Source organism: Lissotriton helveticus, chromosome 10 (assembly GCF_964261635.1).
Source record: "Lissotriton helveticus chromosome 10, aLisHel1.1, whole genome shotgun sequence".
Lineage (NCBI taxonomy): Eukaryota > Metazoa > Chordata > Amphibia > Caudata > Salamandridae > Lissotriton > Lissotriton helveticus.
Window position 1 is genome coordinate 1,203,213,333 of NC_136071.1, and position 19,546 is coordinate 1,203,232,878.

General features: G+C 48.1%; 1 protein-coding gene across 1 annotated transcript in view; it reads right to left on the reverse strand.

Annotated features, from left to right (window-relative positions):
* The window catches only part of F8 (coagulation factor VIII), a 289,264-nt gene that overhangs the window by 143,294 nt on the left and 126,424 nt on the right, over positions 1 to 19,546 (reverse strand). The window contains exon 9 of the mRNA XM_078664066.1: positions 11,949 to 12,155. Coding sequence (XP_078520192.1) covers positions 11,949 to 12,155 — 207 coding nt within the window. The remainder of the gene's footprint in view (positions 1 to 11,948; positions 12,156 to 19,546) is intronic.

A 19,546-nucleotide genomic window follows, 5' to 3' on the forward strand; every position in this document is an offset into this window, starting at 1 on the left:
TAGATACCGAGAGAGCTCTAGGAATGAACACTGGAACCAGACACTCAGAGAGAGCTCTGGAATAAGGTATCCAGAGAGGGCTTGGGAATCAGATCTCCAGAGAGGACTCTGGAATCAGATACCCAGAGAGGACTCTGGAATCAGATACCCAGAGGGAGCTCTGGAATAAGATACCCAGAGAGGACTCTGGAATCAGATACCCAGAGAGGACTCTGGAATCAGATACCCAGAGAGGACTCTGGAATCAGATACCCAGAGAGGACTCTGGAATCAGATACCCAGAGAAGACTCTGGAATCAGATACCCAGAGGGAGCTCTGGAATAAGATACCCAGAGAGGACTCTGGAATCAGATACCCAGAGAGGACTCTGGAATCAGATACCAGAGAGGACTCTGGAATCAGATACCCAGAGAAGACTCTGGAATCAGATACCAGAGAGGACTCTGGAATCAGATACCCAGAGAAGACTCTGGAATCAGATACCCAGAGGGAGCTCTGGAATAAGATACCCAGAGAGGACTCTGGAATCAGATACCCAGAGAGGACTCTGGAATCAGATACCAGAGAGGACTCTGGAATCAGATACCCAGAGAAGACTCTGGAATCAGATACCAGAGAGGACTCTGGAATCAGATACCCAGAGAAGACTCTGGAATCAGATATCCAGAGAGGACTCTGGAATCAGATATCCAGAGAGGACTCTGGAATCAGATAGTCAGAGAGGACTCTGAAATCAGATATCCAGAGAGGACTCTGGAATCAGATACCCAGAGAAGACTCTGGAATCAGATACCCAGAGGGAGCTCTGGAATAAGATACCCAGAGAGGACTCTGGAATCAGATACCCAGAGAGGACTCTGGAATCAGATACCAGAGAGGACTCTGGAATCAGATACCCAGAGAAGACTCTGGAATCAGATACCAGAGAGGACTCTGGAATCAGATACCCAGAGAAGACTCTGGAATCAGATATCCAGAGAGGACTCTGGAATCAGATATCCAGAGAGGACTCTGGAATCAGATAGTCAGAGAGGACTCTGGAATCAGATACCCAGAGAGGACTCTGGAATCAGATACCCAGAGAGGACTCTGGAATCAGATACCCAGAGAGGACTCTGGAATCAGATATCCAGAGAGGACTCTGGAATCAGATATCCAGAGAGGACTCTGGAATCAGATACCAGAGAGGACTCTGGAATCAGATACCCAGAGAGGACTCTGGAATCAGAAACCCAGATAGGACTCTGGAATCAGAAACTCAGAGATGACTCTGGAATCAGCTATCCAAGGAGAACACTGAAGTCAGATACCCAGAGAGGACTCTTGAAACTGATACCAAGAGAGAGCTCTGAAATCATATACCCAAAGAGGACTCTGGAATCAAATTCCCAGAGAGAGCGCTTGAATCACATACCCAGTGAGCTCTGGATTCAGATATCCAGAGAGGACTCTGGAATTAGCTATCCAGGGAGAAAACTGGAATCAGATACTCAGATAGGATTTGGGATTCAGATATCTACAGTGAACACTGGAATCAAATACCTAGAAAGTGCTCTGGAATTAGATATCAAGAGAGGACTCTTAATCAGATACCAAGAGAGAGCTCTTGAATCATATACCCAAAGAGGTCTCTGAAATCAGATACGCAGAGAGAGCTCTGGAATCAGATACTCAGAGAGAACTCTGGAGCGAGATACCCAGATAGAGCTCTGGAATCAGATATCCAGAGAGAGCTCTGGATTCAGATATCAAGAGAGGACTCTGGAATGAGATATCCAGAGAGTTCTGGAATTAGATACCGAGAGAGCTCTAGGAATGAACACTGGAACCAGACACTCAGAGAGAGCTCTGGAATAAGGTATCCAGAGAGGGCTTGGGAATCAGATCTCCAGAGAGGACTCTGGAATCAGATACCCAGAGAGGACTCTGGAATCAGATACCCAGAGAGGGCTCAGGAATCAGATATCCAGTGAGGCCTCTGGAATGAGATATAAAGAGAGAGCTCTGGAAACAGATATCCAAAGAGAACTCTGGAACAAGATACCCAGGGAGAGCTCTGGATTTGGATATCTACAGAGAGGGGTCTGGAATAAGATACCCAGAGAGCTCTAGATTCAGATACCCAGAGAGGACTCTTGAAAATGATACCAAGAGAGGACTCTGGAATTAGCTATCCAGGGAGACAACTGGAATCAGATACTCGGAGAGGATTTTGGAATCAGATATCTACAGTGAACACTGGAATCTAATACCTAGAAAGTGCTCTGGAATCAGATATCAAGAGAGGACTCTTAATCAGATACCCAGAGAGGACTCTGAAATCAGATACCCAGAGAGGGCTCGGGAATCAGATACCCAGAGAAGACTCTGGAATCAGATACCCAGAGAGAGTTCTGGAATCAGATACCCAGAGAGGACTCTGGAATCAGATATCCAGAGAAGACTCTGGAATCAGATACCCAGAGAAGACTCTGGAATCAGATACCCAGAGAGGACTCTGGAATCAGATACCCAGAGAGGACTCGGGAATCAGATACCCAGAGAGGACTCGGGAATCAGATACCCAGAGAGGACTCTGGAATCAGATACCCAGAGAGGACTCTGGAAACAGATACCCAGAGAGGGCTCGGGAATCAGATAGTCAGAGAGGACTCTGGGATCAGATATCCAGAGAGGACTCTGGAATCAGATACCTAGAGAGAGCTCTGGAATCAGATACCCAGAGAGGACTCTGGAATCAGATACCCAGAGAAGACTCTGCAATCAGATACCTAGAGAGGACTCTGGAATCAGATACCCAGAGAGGACTCTGGAATCAGATACCTAGAGAGGACTCAGGAATCAGATACCCAGAGAGGACTCTGGAATCAGATACACAGGGAGGACTCTGGAATCAGATACCCAGAGAGGACTCTGGAATCAGATACCCAGAGGGAGCTCTGGAATCAGATACACAGGGAGGACTCTGGAATCAGATATCCAGAGAGGACTCTGGAATCAGATACCCAGAGGGAGCTCTGGAATCAGATACACAGGGAGTACTCTGGAATCAGATATCCAGAGAGGACTCTGGAATCAGATACACAGAGAGGACTCTGTAATCAGATATCCAGAGAGGACTCTGGAATCAGATATCCAGAGAGGACTCTGGAATCAGATACCCAGAGGGAGCTCTGGAATCAGATACACAGGGAGGACTCTGGAATCAGATACCCAGAGAAGACTCTGGAATCAGATACCCAGAGAAGACTCTGGAATCAGATACCCAGAGAAGACTCTGGAATCAGATATCCAGAGAGGACTCTGGAATCAGATATCCAGAGAGGACTCTGGAATCAGATATCCAGAGAGGACTCTGGAATGAGATACCCAGAGAGGACTCTGGAATCAGATACCCAGAGAAGACTCTGGAATCAGATATCCAGAGAGGACTCTGGAATCAGATACCCAGAGAGGACTCTGGAATCAGATATCCAGAGAGGACTCTGGAATCAGATACCCAGAGAAGACTCTGGAATCAGATACCCAGAGAAGACTCTGGAATCAGATATCCAGAGAGGACTCTCAAATCAGATACCCAGAGAAGACTCTGGAATCAGATACCCAGAGAGGACTCTGGAATCAGATACCCAGAGAAGACTCTGGAATCAGATATCCGGAGAGGACTCTGGAATCAGATAGTCAGAGAGGACTCTGGGATCAGATATCCAGAGAGGACTCTGGAATCAGATACCCAGAGAGGGCTCAGGAATCAGATAGTCAGAGAGGACTCTGGGATCAGATATCCAGAGAGGACTCTGGAATCAGATACCTAGAGAGAGCTGTAGAATCAGATACCCAGAAAGGGCTCTGGAATCAGATATCCAGAGAGGACTCTGGAATCAGATATCCAGAGAGGACTCTGGAATGAGATACCCAGAGAGTGCTCTGGAATCAGATACCCAGAGAAGACTCTGGAATCAGATATCCAGAGAGGACTCTGGAATCAGATACCCAGAGAGGACTCTGGAATCAGATATCCAGAGAGGACTCTGGAATCAGATACCCAGAGAAGACTCTGGAATCAGATACCCAGAGAAGACTCTGGAATCAGATATCCAGAGAGGACTCTCAAATCAGATACCCAGAGAAGACTCTGGAATCAGATACCCAGAGAGGACTCTGGAATCAGATACCCAGAGAAGACTCTGGAATCAGATATCCAGAGAGGACTCTGGAATCAGATAGTCAGAGAGGACTCTGGGATCAGATATCCAGAGAGGACTCTGGAATCAGATACCCAGAGAGGGCTCGGGAATCAGATAGTCAGAGAGGACTCTGGAATCAGATAGTCAGAGAGGACTCTGGGATCAGATATCCAGAGAGGACTCTGGAATCAGATATCCAGAGAGGACTCTGGAATGAGATACCCAGAGAGGACTCTGGAATCAGATACCCAGAGAAGACTCTGGAATCAGATATCCAGAGAGGACTCTGGAATCAGATACCCAGAGAGGACTCTGGAATCAGATATCCAGAGAGGACTCTGGAATCAGATACCCAGAGAAGACTCTGGAATCAGATATCCAGAGAGGACTCTGGAATCAGATACCCAGAGAAGACTCTGGAATCAGATACCCAGAGAAGACTCTGGAATCAGATATCCAGAGAGGACTCTCAAATCAGATACCCAGAGAAGACTCTGGAATCAGATACCCAGAGAGGACTCTGGAATCAGATACCCAGAGAAGACTCTGGAATCAGATATCCGGAGAGGACTCTGGAATCAGATAGTCAGAGAGTACTCTGGGATCAGATATCCAGAGAGGACTCTGGAATCAGATACCCAGAGAGGGCTCGGGAATCAGATAGTCAGAGAGGACTCTGGGATCAGATATCCAGAGAGGACTCTGGAATCAGATACCTAGAGAGAGCTGTAGAATCAGATACCCAGAAAGGGCTCTGGAATCAGATATCCAGAGAGGACTCTGGAATCAGATATCCAGAGAGGACTCTGGAATGAGATACCCAGAGAGGACTCTGGAATCAGATACCCAGAGAAGACTCTGGAATCAGATATCCAGAGAGGACTCTGGAATCAGATACCCAGAGAAGACTCTGGAATCAGATACCCAGAGAGGACTCTGGAATCAGATATCCAGAGAGGACTCTCAAATCAGATACCCAGAGAAGACTCTGGAATCAGATACCCAGAGAGGACTCTGGAATCAGATACCCAGAGAAGACTCTGGAATCAGATATCCAGAGAGGACTCTGGAATCAGATAGTCAGAGAGGACTCTGGGATCAGATATCCAGAGAGGACTCTGGAATCAGATACCCAGAGAGGGCTCGGGAATCAGATAGTCAGAGAGGACTCTGGGATCAGATATCCAGAGAGGACTCTGGAATCAGATACATAGAGAGAGCTGTAGAATCAGATATCCAGAGAGAACTCTGGAACAAGATACCCAGGGAGAGGTCTGGATTCGGATATCTAGAGAGAGGGATCTGGAATCAGATATCCAGGGAGAGCTCTGGATTCATATATCAAGAAAGGACTCTGGAATCAGATAGCCAGAGAGGACTCTGGAATCAGATACCCAGAGAAGACTCTGGAATCAGATACCCAGAGAAGACTCTGGAATCAGATATCCAGAGAGGACTCTCAAATCAGATACCCAGAGAAGACTCTGGAATCAGATACCCGGAGAGGACTCTGGGATCAGATACCCAGAGAAGACTCTGGAATCAGATATCCAGAGAGGACTCAGGAATCAGATAGTCAGAGAGGACTCTGGGATCAGATATCCAGAGAGGACTCTGGGATCAGATATCCAGAGAGGACTCGGGAATCAGATAGTCAGAGAGGACTCTGGAATCAGATACCCAGAGAAGACTCTGGAATCAGATACCCAGAGAAGACTCTGGAATCAGATATCCAGAGAGGACTCTCAAATCAGATACCCAGAGAAGACTCTGGAATCAGATACCCAGAGAGGACTCTGGAATCAGATACCCAGAGAAGACTCTGGAATCAGATATCCAGAGAGGACTCTGGAATCAGATAGTCAGAGAGGACTCTGGGATCAGATATCCAGAGAGGACTCTGGAATCAGATACCCAGAGAGGGCTCGGGAATCAGATAGTCAGAGAGGACTCTGGGATCAGATATCCAGAGAGGACTCTGGAATCAGATACATAGAGAGAGCTGTAGAATCAGATATCCAGAGAGAACTCTGGAACAGGATACCCAGGGAGAGGTCTGGATTCGGATATCTAGAGAGAGGGATCTGGAATCAGATATCCAGAGAGAGCTCTGGATTCATATATCAAGAAAGGACTCTGGAATCAGATAGCCAGAGAGGACTCTGGAATCAAATACCCAGAGAAGACTCTGGAATCAGATACCCAGAGAAGACTCTGGAATCAGATATCCAGAGAGGACTCTCAAATCAGATAGCCAGAGAAGACTCTGGAATCAGATACCCAGAGAGGACTCTGGAATCAGATACCCAGAGAAGACTCTGGAATCAGATATCCAGAGAGGACTCTGGAATCAGATAGTCAGAGAGTACTCTGGGATCAGATATCCAGAGAGGACTCTGGAATCAGATACCCAGAGAGGGCTCGGGAATCAGATAGTCAGAGAGGACTCTGGGATCAGATATCCAGAGAGGACTCTGGAATCAGAAACCTAGAGAGAGCTGTAGAATCAGATACCCAGAAAGGGCTCTGGAATCAGATATCCAGAGAGGACTCTGGAATCAGATATCCAGAGAGCACTCTGGAATGAGATACCCAGAGAGGACTCTGGAATCAGATACCCAGAGAAGACTCTGGAATCAGATATCCAGAGAGGACTCTGGAATCAGATACCCAGAGAGGACTCTGGAATCAGATATCCAGAGAGGACTCTGGAATCAGATACCCAGAGAAGACTCTGGAATCAGATACCCAGAGAAGACTCTGGAATCAGATATCCAGAGAGGACTCTCAAATCAGATACCCAGAGAAGACTCTGGAATCAGATACCCAGAGAGGACTCTGGAATCAGATACCCAGAGAAGACTCTGGAATCAGATATCCAGAGAGGACTCTGGAATCAGATAGTCAGAGAGGACTCTGGGATCAGATATCCAGAGAGGACTCTGGAATCAGATACCCAGGGAGGGCTCGGGAATCAGATAGTCAGAGAGGACTCTGGGATCAGATATCCAGAGAGGACTCTGGAATCAGATACCTAGAGAGAGCTGTAGAATCAGATACCCAGAAAGGGCTCTGGAATCAGATATCCAGAGAGGACTCTGGAATCAGATATCCAGAGAGGACTCTGGAATGAGATACCCAGAGAGGACTCTGGAATCAGATACCCAGAGAAGACTCTGGAATCAGATATCCAGAGAGGACTCTGGAATCAGATACCCAGAGAGGACTCTGGAATCAGATATCCAGAGAGGACTCTGGAATCAGATACCCAGAGAAGACTCTGGAATCAGATACCCAGAGAAGACTCTGGAATCAGATATCCAGAGAGGACTCTCAAATCAGATACCCAGAGAAGACTCTGGAATCAGATACCCAGAGAGGACTCTGGAATCACATACCCAGAGAAGACTCTGGAATCAGATATCCAGAGAGGACTCTGGAATCAGATAGTCAGAGAGGACTCTGGGATCAGATATCCAGAGAGGACTCTGGAATCAGATACCCAGAGAGGGCTCGGGAATCAGATAGTCAGAGAGGACTCTGGGATCAGATATCCAGAGAGGACTCTGGAATCAGATACCTAGAGAGAGCTGTAGAATCAGATACCCAGAAAGGGCTCTGGAATCAGATATCCAGAGAGGACTCTGGAATCAGATATCCAGAGAGGACTCTGGAATGAGATACCCAGGGAGGACTCTGGAATCAGATACCCAGAGAAGACTCTGGAATCAGATATCCAGAGAGGACTCTGGAATCAGATACCCAGAGAGGACTCTGGAATCAGATACCCAGAGAGGACTCTGGAATCAGATACCCAGAGAAGACTCTGGAATCAGATACCCAGAGAAGACTCTGGAATCAGATATCCAGAGAGGACTCTCAAATCAGATACCCAGAGAAGACTCTGGAATCAGATACCCAGAGAGGACTCTGGAATCAGATACCCAGAGAAGACTCTGGAATCAGATATCCAGAGAGGACTCTGGAATCAGATAGTCAGAGAGGACTCTGGGATCAGATATCCAGAGAGGACTCTGGAATCAGATACCCAGAGAGGGCTCGGGAATCAGATACCTAGAGAGAGCTGTAGAATCAGATACCCAGAAAGGGCTCTGGAATCAGATATCCAGAGAGGACTCTGGAATCAGATATCCAGAGAGGACTCTGGAATGAGATACCCAGAGAGGACTTTGGAATCAGATACCCAGAGAAGACTCTGGAATCAGATATCCAGAGAGGACTCTGGAATCAGATACCCAGAGAGGACTCTGGAATCAGATATCCAGAGAGGACTCTGGAATCAGATACCCAGAGAAGACTCTGGAATCAGATACCCAGAGAAGACTCTGGAATCAGATATCCAGAGAGGACTCTCAAATCAGATACCCAGAGAAGACTCTGGAATCAGATACCCAGAGAGGACTCTGGAATCAGATACCCAGAGAGGACTCTGGAATCAGATACCCAGAGAAGACTCTGGAATCAGATATCCAGAGAGGACTCTGGAATCAGATAGTCAGAGAGGACTCTGGGATCAGATATCCAGAGAGGACTCTGGAATCAGATACCCAGAGAGGGCTCGGGAATCAGATAGTCAGAGAGGACTCTGGGATCAGATATCCAGAGAGGACTCTGGAATCAGATACATAGAGAGAGCTGTAGAATCAGATATCCAGAGAGAACTCTGGAACAAGATACCCAGGGAGAGGTCTGGATTCGGATATCTAGAGAGAGGGATCTGGAATCAGATATCCAGGGAGAGCTCTGGATTCATATATCAAGAAAGGACTCTGGAATCAGATAGCCAGAGAGGACTCTGGAATCAGATACCCAGAGAAGACTCTGGAATCAGATACCCAGAGAAGACTCTGGAATCGGATATCCAGAGAGGACTCTCAAATCAGATACCCAGAGAAGACTCTGGAATCAAATACCCAGAGAGGACTCTGGAATCAGATACCCAGAGAAGACTCTGGAATCAGATATCCAGAGAGGACTCTGGAATCAGATACCCAGAGAGGACTCTGGAATCAGATATCCAGAGAGGACTCTGGAATCAGATAGTCAGAGAGGACTCTGGGATCAGATACCCAGAGAGGGCTCGGGAATCAGATAGTCAGAGAGGACTCTGGAATCAGATATCCAGTGAGGACTCTGGAATGAGATATCCAGAGAGAGCTCTAGAACCAGATACTCAGAGAGAACCCTGGACTCAGATGCCCAGAGAGCTCTGGGGTCCGATATTCAGAGAAAACACTGGAACTAGATATTCAGAGAGAGCTCCGGAATCAGAGAGATCTCAAGTAAGAAGAGAAAGGAAGGAAAATGACAAAGATATAATAGATGAAGTTCAGAGGTCACGATGAAGCAGGTTTTAGGTGGGAGCAAAGCGAAAAGGGGAAGGAAAAGGGGAACGGCTAGTCCATGGCGATAAGCACCAGGTATGAATGAGTGTTATACCGGAATGGAAATCTAGCTGGGAAACAGCAGCAACATATCTATAAGGGCATAGGGATCCTATATTGGGGCTCAACTGGAAATCTGTGTCATGAAACATAAATTCTAACTGAGATTATATAGGGGTAGCACTTCTTTTTTTAATCAGATTTACATCCAAAAACCTTAGCATAATAAATACATTCAGATTAAAAGGTTTGCAAAGGGGATTAATTGTCGGACAGATTACTCTGAGGGGCTGATGGCTGCATCAACCCCTCCAATTGAAAAAGCATGTCTGGTATGATTCAGGAAAGGTTTAATACCAAGGACAAATAGTAAAGGGGGTAGATGATTATGTTTGTAGATGAAAAAATGAATAAAAGGGAACATTAATAAAGTAAAATTCAAGCTTTAGGGTTTCTACAAAGAATGTGTTTCCATTCACATTAACCCCATTGTATAATTATTTATTCAATCTTTCAGTTCAATCAGCTAGGGGCTTGAAAGTAGCTAGTTTGATTCCCATGTTAAAATGGCCATCAGCTAACAGAATGCCTTTGGCCTATTTTGTACTCCCTGCTTCCTCTAAGATGCTTATAAACTATTGAATGACTTTTCCTTGGAACAACATAAGCTTTACCCTGCACAGAGTCAAACGTTAGGACTCAACTATTACACCTTACCAGAGTTTTTAACTTCTATGAATTGTGTTTCTTTTTTTCCTTTAATGTTTTTTTTGCAATGCAATGGTCTTAATTAACGTCTGCAAATAAATTCAATTCAGTGAATTCAATTTATAAGCTTCACCCTTTGCAACCTGGGTTCAGAGCTTGACACAGCATGGAGAATGAGCTGGTTGAAGTGGGAGATTCGATAACATTGACACTGCATCAGGGTTAAAAGATCCCACTGGTCCTGTTGTATTCATCAGCAGCATTCAATCCTGTTTCCCACACCCTCCTGTTACAAAGTCTAGAGGACATTCTTCTGGTTACCTCTCCTTTGGCATGGTTCTGCTCATTTCTAGTGAATCATAGTCAAGCAGTTTGGCTGAACCAACCCATATTCTTCTGAACAAAAAACACTTCAACGGGGCATGCCACACTGCTCGGCCATGAGCCTACTCTTCTTCATATATATATGTCTCCCCTGGCCTCATGAGTGGCATCCTTCGACGTCCACATTATATCTTACGCAGATGATACTCAGCTTCTTCTGTCAATGGATAAATATACTTTGGAGTCCAGCAAAGCCTTTAAGAACTGTTTGGCAGACATTTTTACATGGATAAGACTAGCAATCTTCAGTGTAACACCAGATACACAGAAATCCTGCTATTTGGGTCTCACGCGCCTAGTTGAGACTAGCGATGCTGACCAGAGTGGGCCGACCCCTCTCCCCACCACTCTGGCATGGACTCTAGGGGTTCAGTCTGACTCTAACCTCTCCTTGGGATCACAGATCTCACTGTAGGTGGGTCATGCTTTGCAATTCATGCTGTAATTAAGTCATGCATAGATTATGCTAATATCCTGTACCTGGGTCTGCCTGACTATCTGCTCAAGAGATTGCAGCAGCTAGACTACTCTCAAAAGTGCCTAAGGGCCCCACATCGGAAGGAGCCCCACAGGCCGCCAGGATTCTATTTAAGGCACCAGTCTAGGCTCGCAGAGCTACCTATGGCCAAGGCCCCCAATATCTCTCGAAGAGGATGCAGTGTCATCATCTGTCTAGAACCCGCCCTTCATCTGATGCCAACATACTATCGGTGCCAAGGATCAGGCGAAGAAGGTGGGCGGGCGTCATTTTCCTATCTTGCAGCTCAAGCATAGAACCCACGCCTGCTCCACCGCCCCAAAATCAAGGGGGATATTTCTTCAGGAAAGCTGTAAAGAATGTGGTATTCAATAGGGCCTTTTGAGGGTTTACTCGGTGGATGGGGTGAGTTGTTGCAGTTTATTCAGCGCCGCGACACTCTTATGAGTAGCTGTTGTGCTTTGTAAATTCTTGATTGATTAATTGATCAATTTCTTCTTAGTAATAGATTTGAGTCACACATTGGTAAAAAACCTGCGACTCCCCTCTTGGGGGTCTTCAGGAACAAATGTTTACCCATTCTCACCTATGGGGCTGCTATCTGGGGATGTTCTAACACCACCGCCCTTCAGACGGAGGAGGATAAATATTAATACTGTAGAAAGGAAAGCAGAGATGTATGTACATTTACTGAAGTTTGTGTAGTTCATTTGTTGAAACCGTGAATAAACTGAAGTGTTGATTCATTTGTTTGTGTATTTGCAGTAAGAATGAGGCATACTGACCTGGCTTCTCCATGATCATGACCACGGTGTCCCCGGAGAAGGGGAAGAGCGTGAGCGTGTCTTCATACACCATGTTGTGCTTGAAGGTGTTACCGGCGAAGAAGATGGACAGGAAGTCGGTCTGGGCACCCACGCTCAGCACGTACCAGTAGGTCACCTCGTTCAGACACAGGCTGAGGTGCAGGTTGTCGACGTAGCCATTAACACCTGAACGAGAAACAAAGAACAGGTGGAGAAGAAGCTGCTGAGGCACTCAAGGACCCCGCTCAATGCAAGGGGTTCCATGGCCAACAAGAGGTCCCGGCTCTTGGACCACCGTCCACTCAAGAACGAAGGGAAGGACCAGAGGACTGGACAGGACGATACTCGCAGACAGTAGTCACTGCATTCACACCTTAAGGCCACGCAATCTCTCTTAAACCCCAGCGGGTGGACTCTTGGACCACCGTTCACTCTAGAACGAAGGGACGGACCAGAGCACTGGACAGGAAAATACTCGCAGACGGCAGTCACTGCATTCACACCTTAATGCCATGTAATCACTCTCTTAAACCCCAGCAGGTGGACTCCTGCACCACTGTCCACCGTCCACTCAAGAACCGAGGGAAGGGCCAGAGCACTGGACAGGACAGGAGAAGGATTCTCACTGTACCCAAGTAACCACAATGGTTCTCACTGTGCCCATGTTACCGATGGTTCTCGCTGTGCCCATGTGACCAATGGTTCTCACTGTGCCCATGTGACCGGTGGTTCTCACTGTGCCCATGTGAGTGATGGTTCTCACTGTGCCCATGTGACCGGTGGTTCTCACTGTACCCATGTGACTGATGGTTCTCGCTGTACCCATGTGACTGATGGTTCTCGCTGTACCCATGTGACTGATGGTTCTCGCTGTACCCATGTTACCGATGGTTCTTGCTGTACCCATGTGACCGATGGTTATCACTGTGCCCATGTGACTGATGGTTCTCGCTGTGCCCATGTGACCGGTGGTTATCACTGTGCCCATGTGACTGATGGTTCTCTCTGTACCCATGAGACTGATGGTTCTCACTGTGCCCATGAGATTGATGGTTCTCACTGTACCCATGTTACCGATGGTTTTTGCTGTACCCATGTGACCGATGGTTATCACTGTGCCCATGTGACTGATGGTTATCACTGTGCCCATGTTACCACGATGGTTCTCACTGTGCCCATGTGACTGATGGTTCTCACTGTGCCTATGTGACCATGATGGTTCTCACTGTGCCCATCTGACTGATGGTTCTCACTGTGTTCATGTTACCGATGGTTTCCATGTTACCACAATGGTTCTCACTGTACCCAAGTAACCACAATGGTTCTGACTGTGCCCATGTGACCGATGGTTCTCACTGTGCCCATGTGACTGATGCTTCTCACTGTACCCAAGTAACCACAATGGTTCTCACTGTGCCCATGTTACCGATGGTTCTCGCTGTGCCCATGTGACTGATGCTTCTCACTGTACCCAAGTAACCACAATGGTTCTCACTGTGCCCAGGTTACCGATGGTTCTCGCTGTGCCCATGTGACCAATGGTTCTCACTGTGCCCATGTGACCGGTGGTTCTCACTGTGCCCATGTGAGTGATGGTTCTCACTGTGCCCATGTGACCGGTGGTTCTCACTGTACCCATGTGACCATGATGGTTCTCACTGTACCCATGTTACCGATGGTTCTCGCTGTACCAATGTGACTGATGGTTCTCTCTGTACCCATGTGACCGATGGTTATCACTTTGCCCATGTGACTGATGCTTCTCGCTGTGCCCATGTGACCGGTGGTTATCACTGTGCCCATGTGACTGATGGTTCTCACTGTACCCATGAGACTGATGGTTCTCACTGTACCCATGTTACCGATGGTTCTTGCTGTACCCATGTGACCGATGGTTATCACTGTGCCCATGTGACTGATGGTTCTCGCTGTGCCCATGTGACCGATGATTCTCACTGTGCCCATGTGACTGATGGTTCTCGCTGTGCCCATGTGACCGATGGTTATCACTGTGCCCATGTGACTGATGGTTCTCGCTGTGCCCATGTGACCGATGATTCTCACTGTGCCCATGTGACCGGTGGTTCTCACTGTGCCCATGTGACTGATGGTTCTCAGTGTGCCCATTTTACTGATGGTTCTCACTGTGCCCATGTTACTGATGATTCTCGCTGTGCCCATGTTACCACGATGGTTCTCATTGTGCCCATGTGACTGATGGTTCTCACTGTGCCTATGTGACCATGATGGTTCTCACTGTGTCCATGTGACTGATGGTTCTCACTGTACCCATGAGACTGATGGTTCTCACTGTACCCATGTTACCGATGGTTCTTGCTGTACCCATGTGCCCGATGGTTATCACTGTGCCCATGTGACTAATGGTTCTCAGTGTGCCCATTTTACTGATGGTTCTCACTGTGCCCATGTTACTGATGGTTCTCGCTGTGCCCATGTTACCACGATGGTTCTCACTGTGCCCATGTGACTGATGGTTCTCACTGTGCCCATGTGACTGATGGTTCTCACTGTGCCCATGTGACTGATGGTTCTCGCTGTGCCTATGTGACCATGATGGTTCTCACTGTGCCCATGTGACCGGTGGTTCTCACTGTTCTCATGTTACCGATGGTTCTCACTGTGCCCATGTGACCATGATGGTTCTCACTGTGCACATGTGACCGGTAGTTCTCACTGTGCCCATGTGACCGATGGTTCTCACTGTGCCCATGTGACTGATGGTTCTCGCTGTGCCTATGTGACCATGATGGTTCTCACTGTGCCCATGTGACCGGTGGTTCTCACTGTGCCCATGTGACCGATGGTTCTCACTGTGCCCAGGTGACTGATGCTTCTCACTGTACCCAAGTAACCACAATAGTTCTCACTGTGCCCATGTGAACGATGGTTCTCGCTGTGCCCATGTGACCGATGGATCTCACTGTGCCCATGTGACCGGTGCTTCTCACTGTGCCCATGTGACTGATGGTTCTCACTGTGCCCATGTGACCGGTGGTTCTCGCTGTACCCATGAGACTGATGGCTCTCACTGTACCCATGTTACCAATGGTTCTCGCTGTGCCCATGTGACAGATGGTTCTCGCTGTACCCATGTGACTGATGGTTCTCACTGTACCCATGTTACCGATGGTTCTCACTGTACCCATGTTACCGATGGTTCTCACTGTGCCCATGTGACCGGTGGTTCTCACTGTACCCATGTTACCAATGGTTCTCGCTGTGCCCATGTGACAGATGGTTCTTGCTGTACCCATGTGACTGATGGTTCTCACTGTACCCATGTTACCGATGGTTCTTGCTGTACCCATGTGACCGATGGTTATCACTGTGCCCATGTGACTGATGGTTCTCGCTGTGCCCATGTGACCGGTGTTTATCACTGTGCCCATGTGACTGATGGTTCTCACTGTACCCATGAGACTGATGGTTCTCACTGTACCCATGTTACCGATGGTTCTTGCTGTACCCATGTGCCCGATGGTTATCACTGTGCCCATGTGACTAATGGTTCTCAGTGTGCCCATTTTACTGATGGTTCTCACTGTGCCCATGTTACTGATGGTTCTCGCTGTGCCCATGTTACCACGATGGTTCTCACTGTGCCCATGTGACTGATGGTTCTCACTGTGCCTATGTGACCATGATGGTTCTCACTGTGTCCATGTGACTGATGGTTCTCGCTGTACCCATGTGACGACGATGGTTCTCACTGTGCCCATGTGACTGATGGTTCTCACTGTGCCCATGTGACTGATGGTTCTCGCTGTGCCTATGTGACCATGATGGTTCTCACTGTGCCCATGTGACCGGTGGTTCTCACTGTTCTCATGTTACCGATGGTTCTCACTGTGCCCATGTGACCATGATGGTTCTCACTGTGCACATGTGACCGGTAGTTCTCACTGTGCCCATGTGACTGGTGGTTCTCACTGTGCCCATGTGACTGATGGTTCTCGCTGTGCCTATGTGACCATGATGGTTCTCACTGTGCCCATGTGACTGGTGGTTCTCACTGTGCCCATGTGACTGATGGTTCTCGCTGTGCCCATGTGACTGATGGTTCTCACTGTGCCCATGTGACTGATGGTTCTCATTGTGCCCATGTTACTGATGGTTCTCACTGTGCCCATGTTATCACAATTGTTCTCACTGTGCCCATGTGACTGATGGTTCTCACTGTGCCCATGTGACCATGATGGTTCTCACTGTGCCCATGTGACCGATGGTTCTCGCTGTGCCCATGTGACGGATGGTTCTCCCTGTGCCCATGTGACGATGATGGTTCTCGCTGTGCCCATGTGACTGATGGTTCTCACTGTGCCCATGTGACTGATGGTTCTCACTGTGCCCATGTTACTGATGGTTCTCACTGTGCCCATGTTACCACGATGGTTCTCACTGTGCCCATGTGACCATGATGGTTCTCATTGTGCCCATGTGACCGATGGTTCTCGCTGTGCCCATGTGACTGATGGTTCTCCCTGTGCCCATGTGATGATGATGGTTCTCGCTGTGCCCAAGTGACTGATGGTTCTCACTGTGCCCATGTGACTGATGGTTCTCACTGTGCCTAAGTGACTGGGATGGTTCTCACTGTGCCCATGTTACCATGATGGTTTTCACTGTGCCCATGTGACTGATGGTTCTCACTGTGCCCATGTGACTGATGGTTCTCACTGTTCCCATGTTACCACGATGGTTCTCACTGTGCCCATGTGACTGATGGTTCTCACTGTGCCTATGTGACCATGATGGTTCTCACTGTGTCCATGTGACTGATGGTTCTCGCTGTGCCCAAATGACTGATGAGTTCTCGCTGTACCCATGTGACGACGATGGTTCTCACTATACCCATGTGACTGATGGTTCTCACTGTGTCCATGTAACTGATGGTTATCACTGTGCCCATGTTACCACAATGGTTCTCACTGTGCCCACGTGACTGATGGTTCTCGCTGTGCCCGTATGACTGATGGTTCTCGCTGTACCCATGTGACGACGATGGTTCTCACTGTGCCCATGTGACTGATGGTTCTCACTGTGCTCATCTGACTGATGGTTCTCACTGTGCCCATGTGACCACTATGGTTCTCACTGTGCCCATGTGACCGGTGGTTCTCACTGTTCTCATGTTACCGATGGTTCTCACTGTGCCCATGTGACCATGATGGTTCTCACTGTGCACATGTGACCGGTAGTTCTCACTGTGCCCATGTGACTGATGGTTCTCACTGTGCCCATGTGACTCATGGTTCTCGCTGTGCCTATGCGACCATGATGGTTCTCACTGTGCCCATGTGACCGATGGTTCTCACTGTGCCCATCTGACTGATGGTTTTCACTGTGCCCATGTGACTGATGGTTCTCATTGTGCCCATGTTACTGATGGTTCTCACTGTGCCCATGTTATCACAATTGTTCTCACTGTGCCCATGTGACTGATGGTTCTCACTGTGCCCATGTGACCATGATGGTTCTCACTGTGCCCATGTGACCGATGGTTCTCGCTGTGCCCAAGGTATTGATGGTTCTCACTGTGCCCATGTGACTGATGGTTCTCACTCTGCACATGTTACCACAATGGTTCTCACTGTGCCCATGTGACTGATGGTTCTCACTGTGCCCATGTGACCGGGATTTCTCACTGTACTCTTGTTACCGACGGTTCTCACTGTGCCCATGTGACTGATGGTTCTCACTGTGCCCATGTGACCGGTGGTTCTCACTGTACTCATGTTACCGTGGTTCTTACTGTGCCCATGTGACTGATGGTTCTCGCTGTGGCCATGTGACCTCGATGGTTCTCACTGTGCCCATGTGACGACGATGGTTCTCACTGTGCCCATGTGACTGATGGTTATCACTGTGCCCATGTGACCACGATGGTTCTCACTGTGCCCATGTGACCACAATGGTTCTCACTGTGGCCATGTGACCACGATGGTTCTCACTGTGCCCATGTGACCATGATGGTTCTCACTGTGCCCATGTTACCACGATGGTTCTCACTGTGCCCATGTGACCACAATGCTTCTAACTGTGCCCATGTGACCGATGGTTCTCACTGTACCCAAGTAATCACAATGGTTCTCACGGAGCCCATGTTACTGATGGTTCTCGCTGTGCCCATGTGACCGATGGTTCTCACTGTGCCCATGTGACCGGTGGTTCTCACTGTACCCATGTGACTGATGGTTTATTTATTTATTTATTTAATTTTTATTGCGCAAACAATTACCCTGGGGTGTCTCGGCGCATGTGAGAACTAGCAGGACCGAATAATAGAGTTCATTGATCAAACAACCACGTCTTTAAAAGCCTCCGGAAGCTCATCAAGTTGGGGGCATTTTTAATATTTAGTGGCAGAAGGTTCCAGAGTTTTGGTACAGCCACTAAAAAGCGTCTGTCTCCCCAAGTTGCCGTTCTGGTACGAGGTACAGGTAGGAGGCAGGTATTAGCAGATCTCAGCAGTCTTTTGGGAGTGTACGGCTGAAATGCCTCAGTCAGAAACTTAGGTCCGCTGCCATGCACTGCCTTGTAGGCAATGCAAAGGGCCTTGAATTTAATTCGGCTTTCTACTCTAAGCCAATGAAGCTGACGAATGGCGAGAGTGGTAGGCTGATGGCGAGGGATGTTTAAGAGAGTTCTAGCAGCCGCGTTCTGTATGGACTGTAGCTTTGACAGCACACGTTTCTGGGTGTTAAGAAAGAGGGCATTTCCATAATCAATTTTGGAAAATACCAAGGCGGTGACTAGGGTCTTCCCAGCTGAGGTGGGGAGGTAAGGCAGCAATTTCTTAATCTTCTTTAAAATAAAGAAAGCAGAGGAGACAACCTTGTTGACATGAAGGTTGAAAGTAAGCTTGCTGTCGAAGATGACTCCCAAATTCCTCGCCTTTACCACTGGGATAGGTGGAGAGCCCAGCTGGTTGGGCCACCAAATGGAAGACCATTCTGGGGAGAGGTTGCCAAAGGTCATAACCTCGGTTTTATCCGAGTTAAGCCTTAGGCAATTGGAGGACATCCACATATTGACAGCAAGCATAGCCTCCTGAAAGTTGGCGGCCACAGCTGTGCCGTTCTTATGGATCGCCAGCACCAGTTGGGTGTCGTCTGCGTAAGATGTTAAACGCACCCCGTAGGCCTTTATTATCCTCGCTAAGTCCGCTATATAGATGTTAAATAACGTGGGACTTAGCGAGGAGCCTTGTGGTACTCCACATGGTAATGCAGAGACGGGAGAATAGAGATGGGTTCTCGCTGTGCCCATGTGATCGGTGGTTCTCACTGTACCCATGTGACCATAATGGTTCTCACTGTACCCATGTGACTGATGGTTCTCACTGTGCCCATGTGACTGATGGTTCTTGCTGTACCCATGTGACTGATGGTTCTCACTGTGCCCATGTGACTGATGGTTCTCACTGTACCCATGTGACTGATGGTTCTCACTGTGCCCATGTGACTGATGGTTCTTGCTGTACCCATGTGACTGATGGTTCTCACTGTGCCCATGTGACTGATGGTTCTCACTGTGCCCATGTGACTGATGGTTCT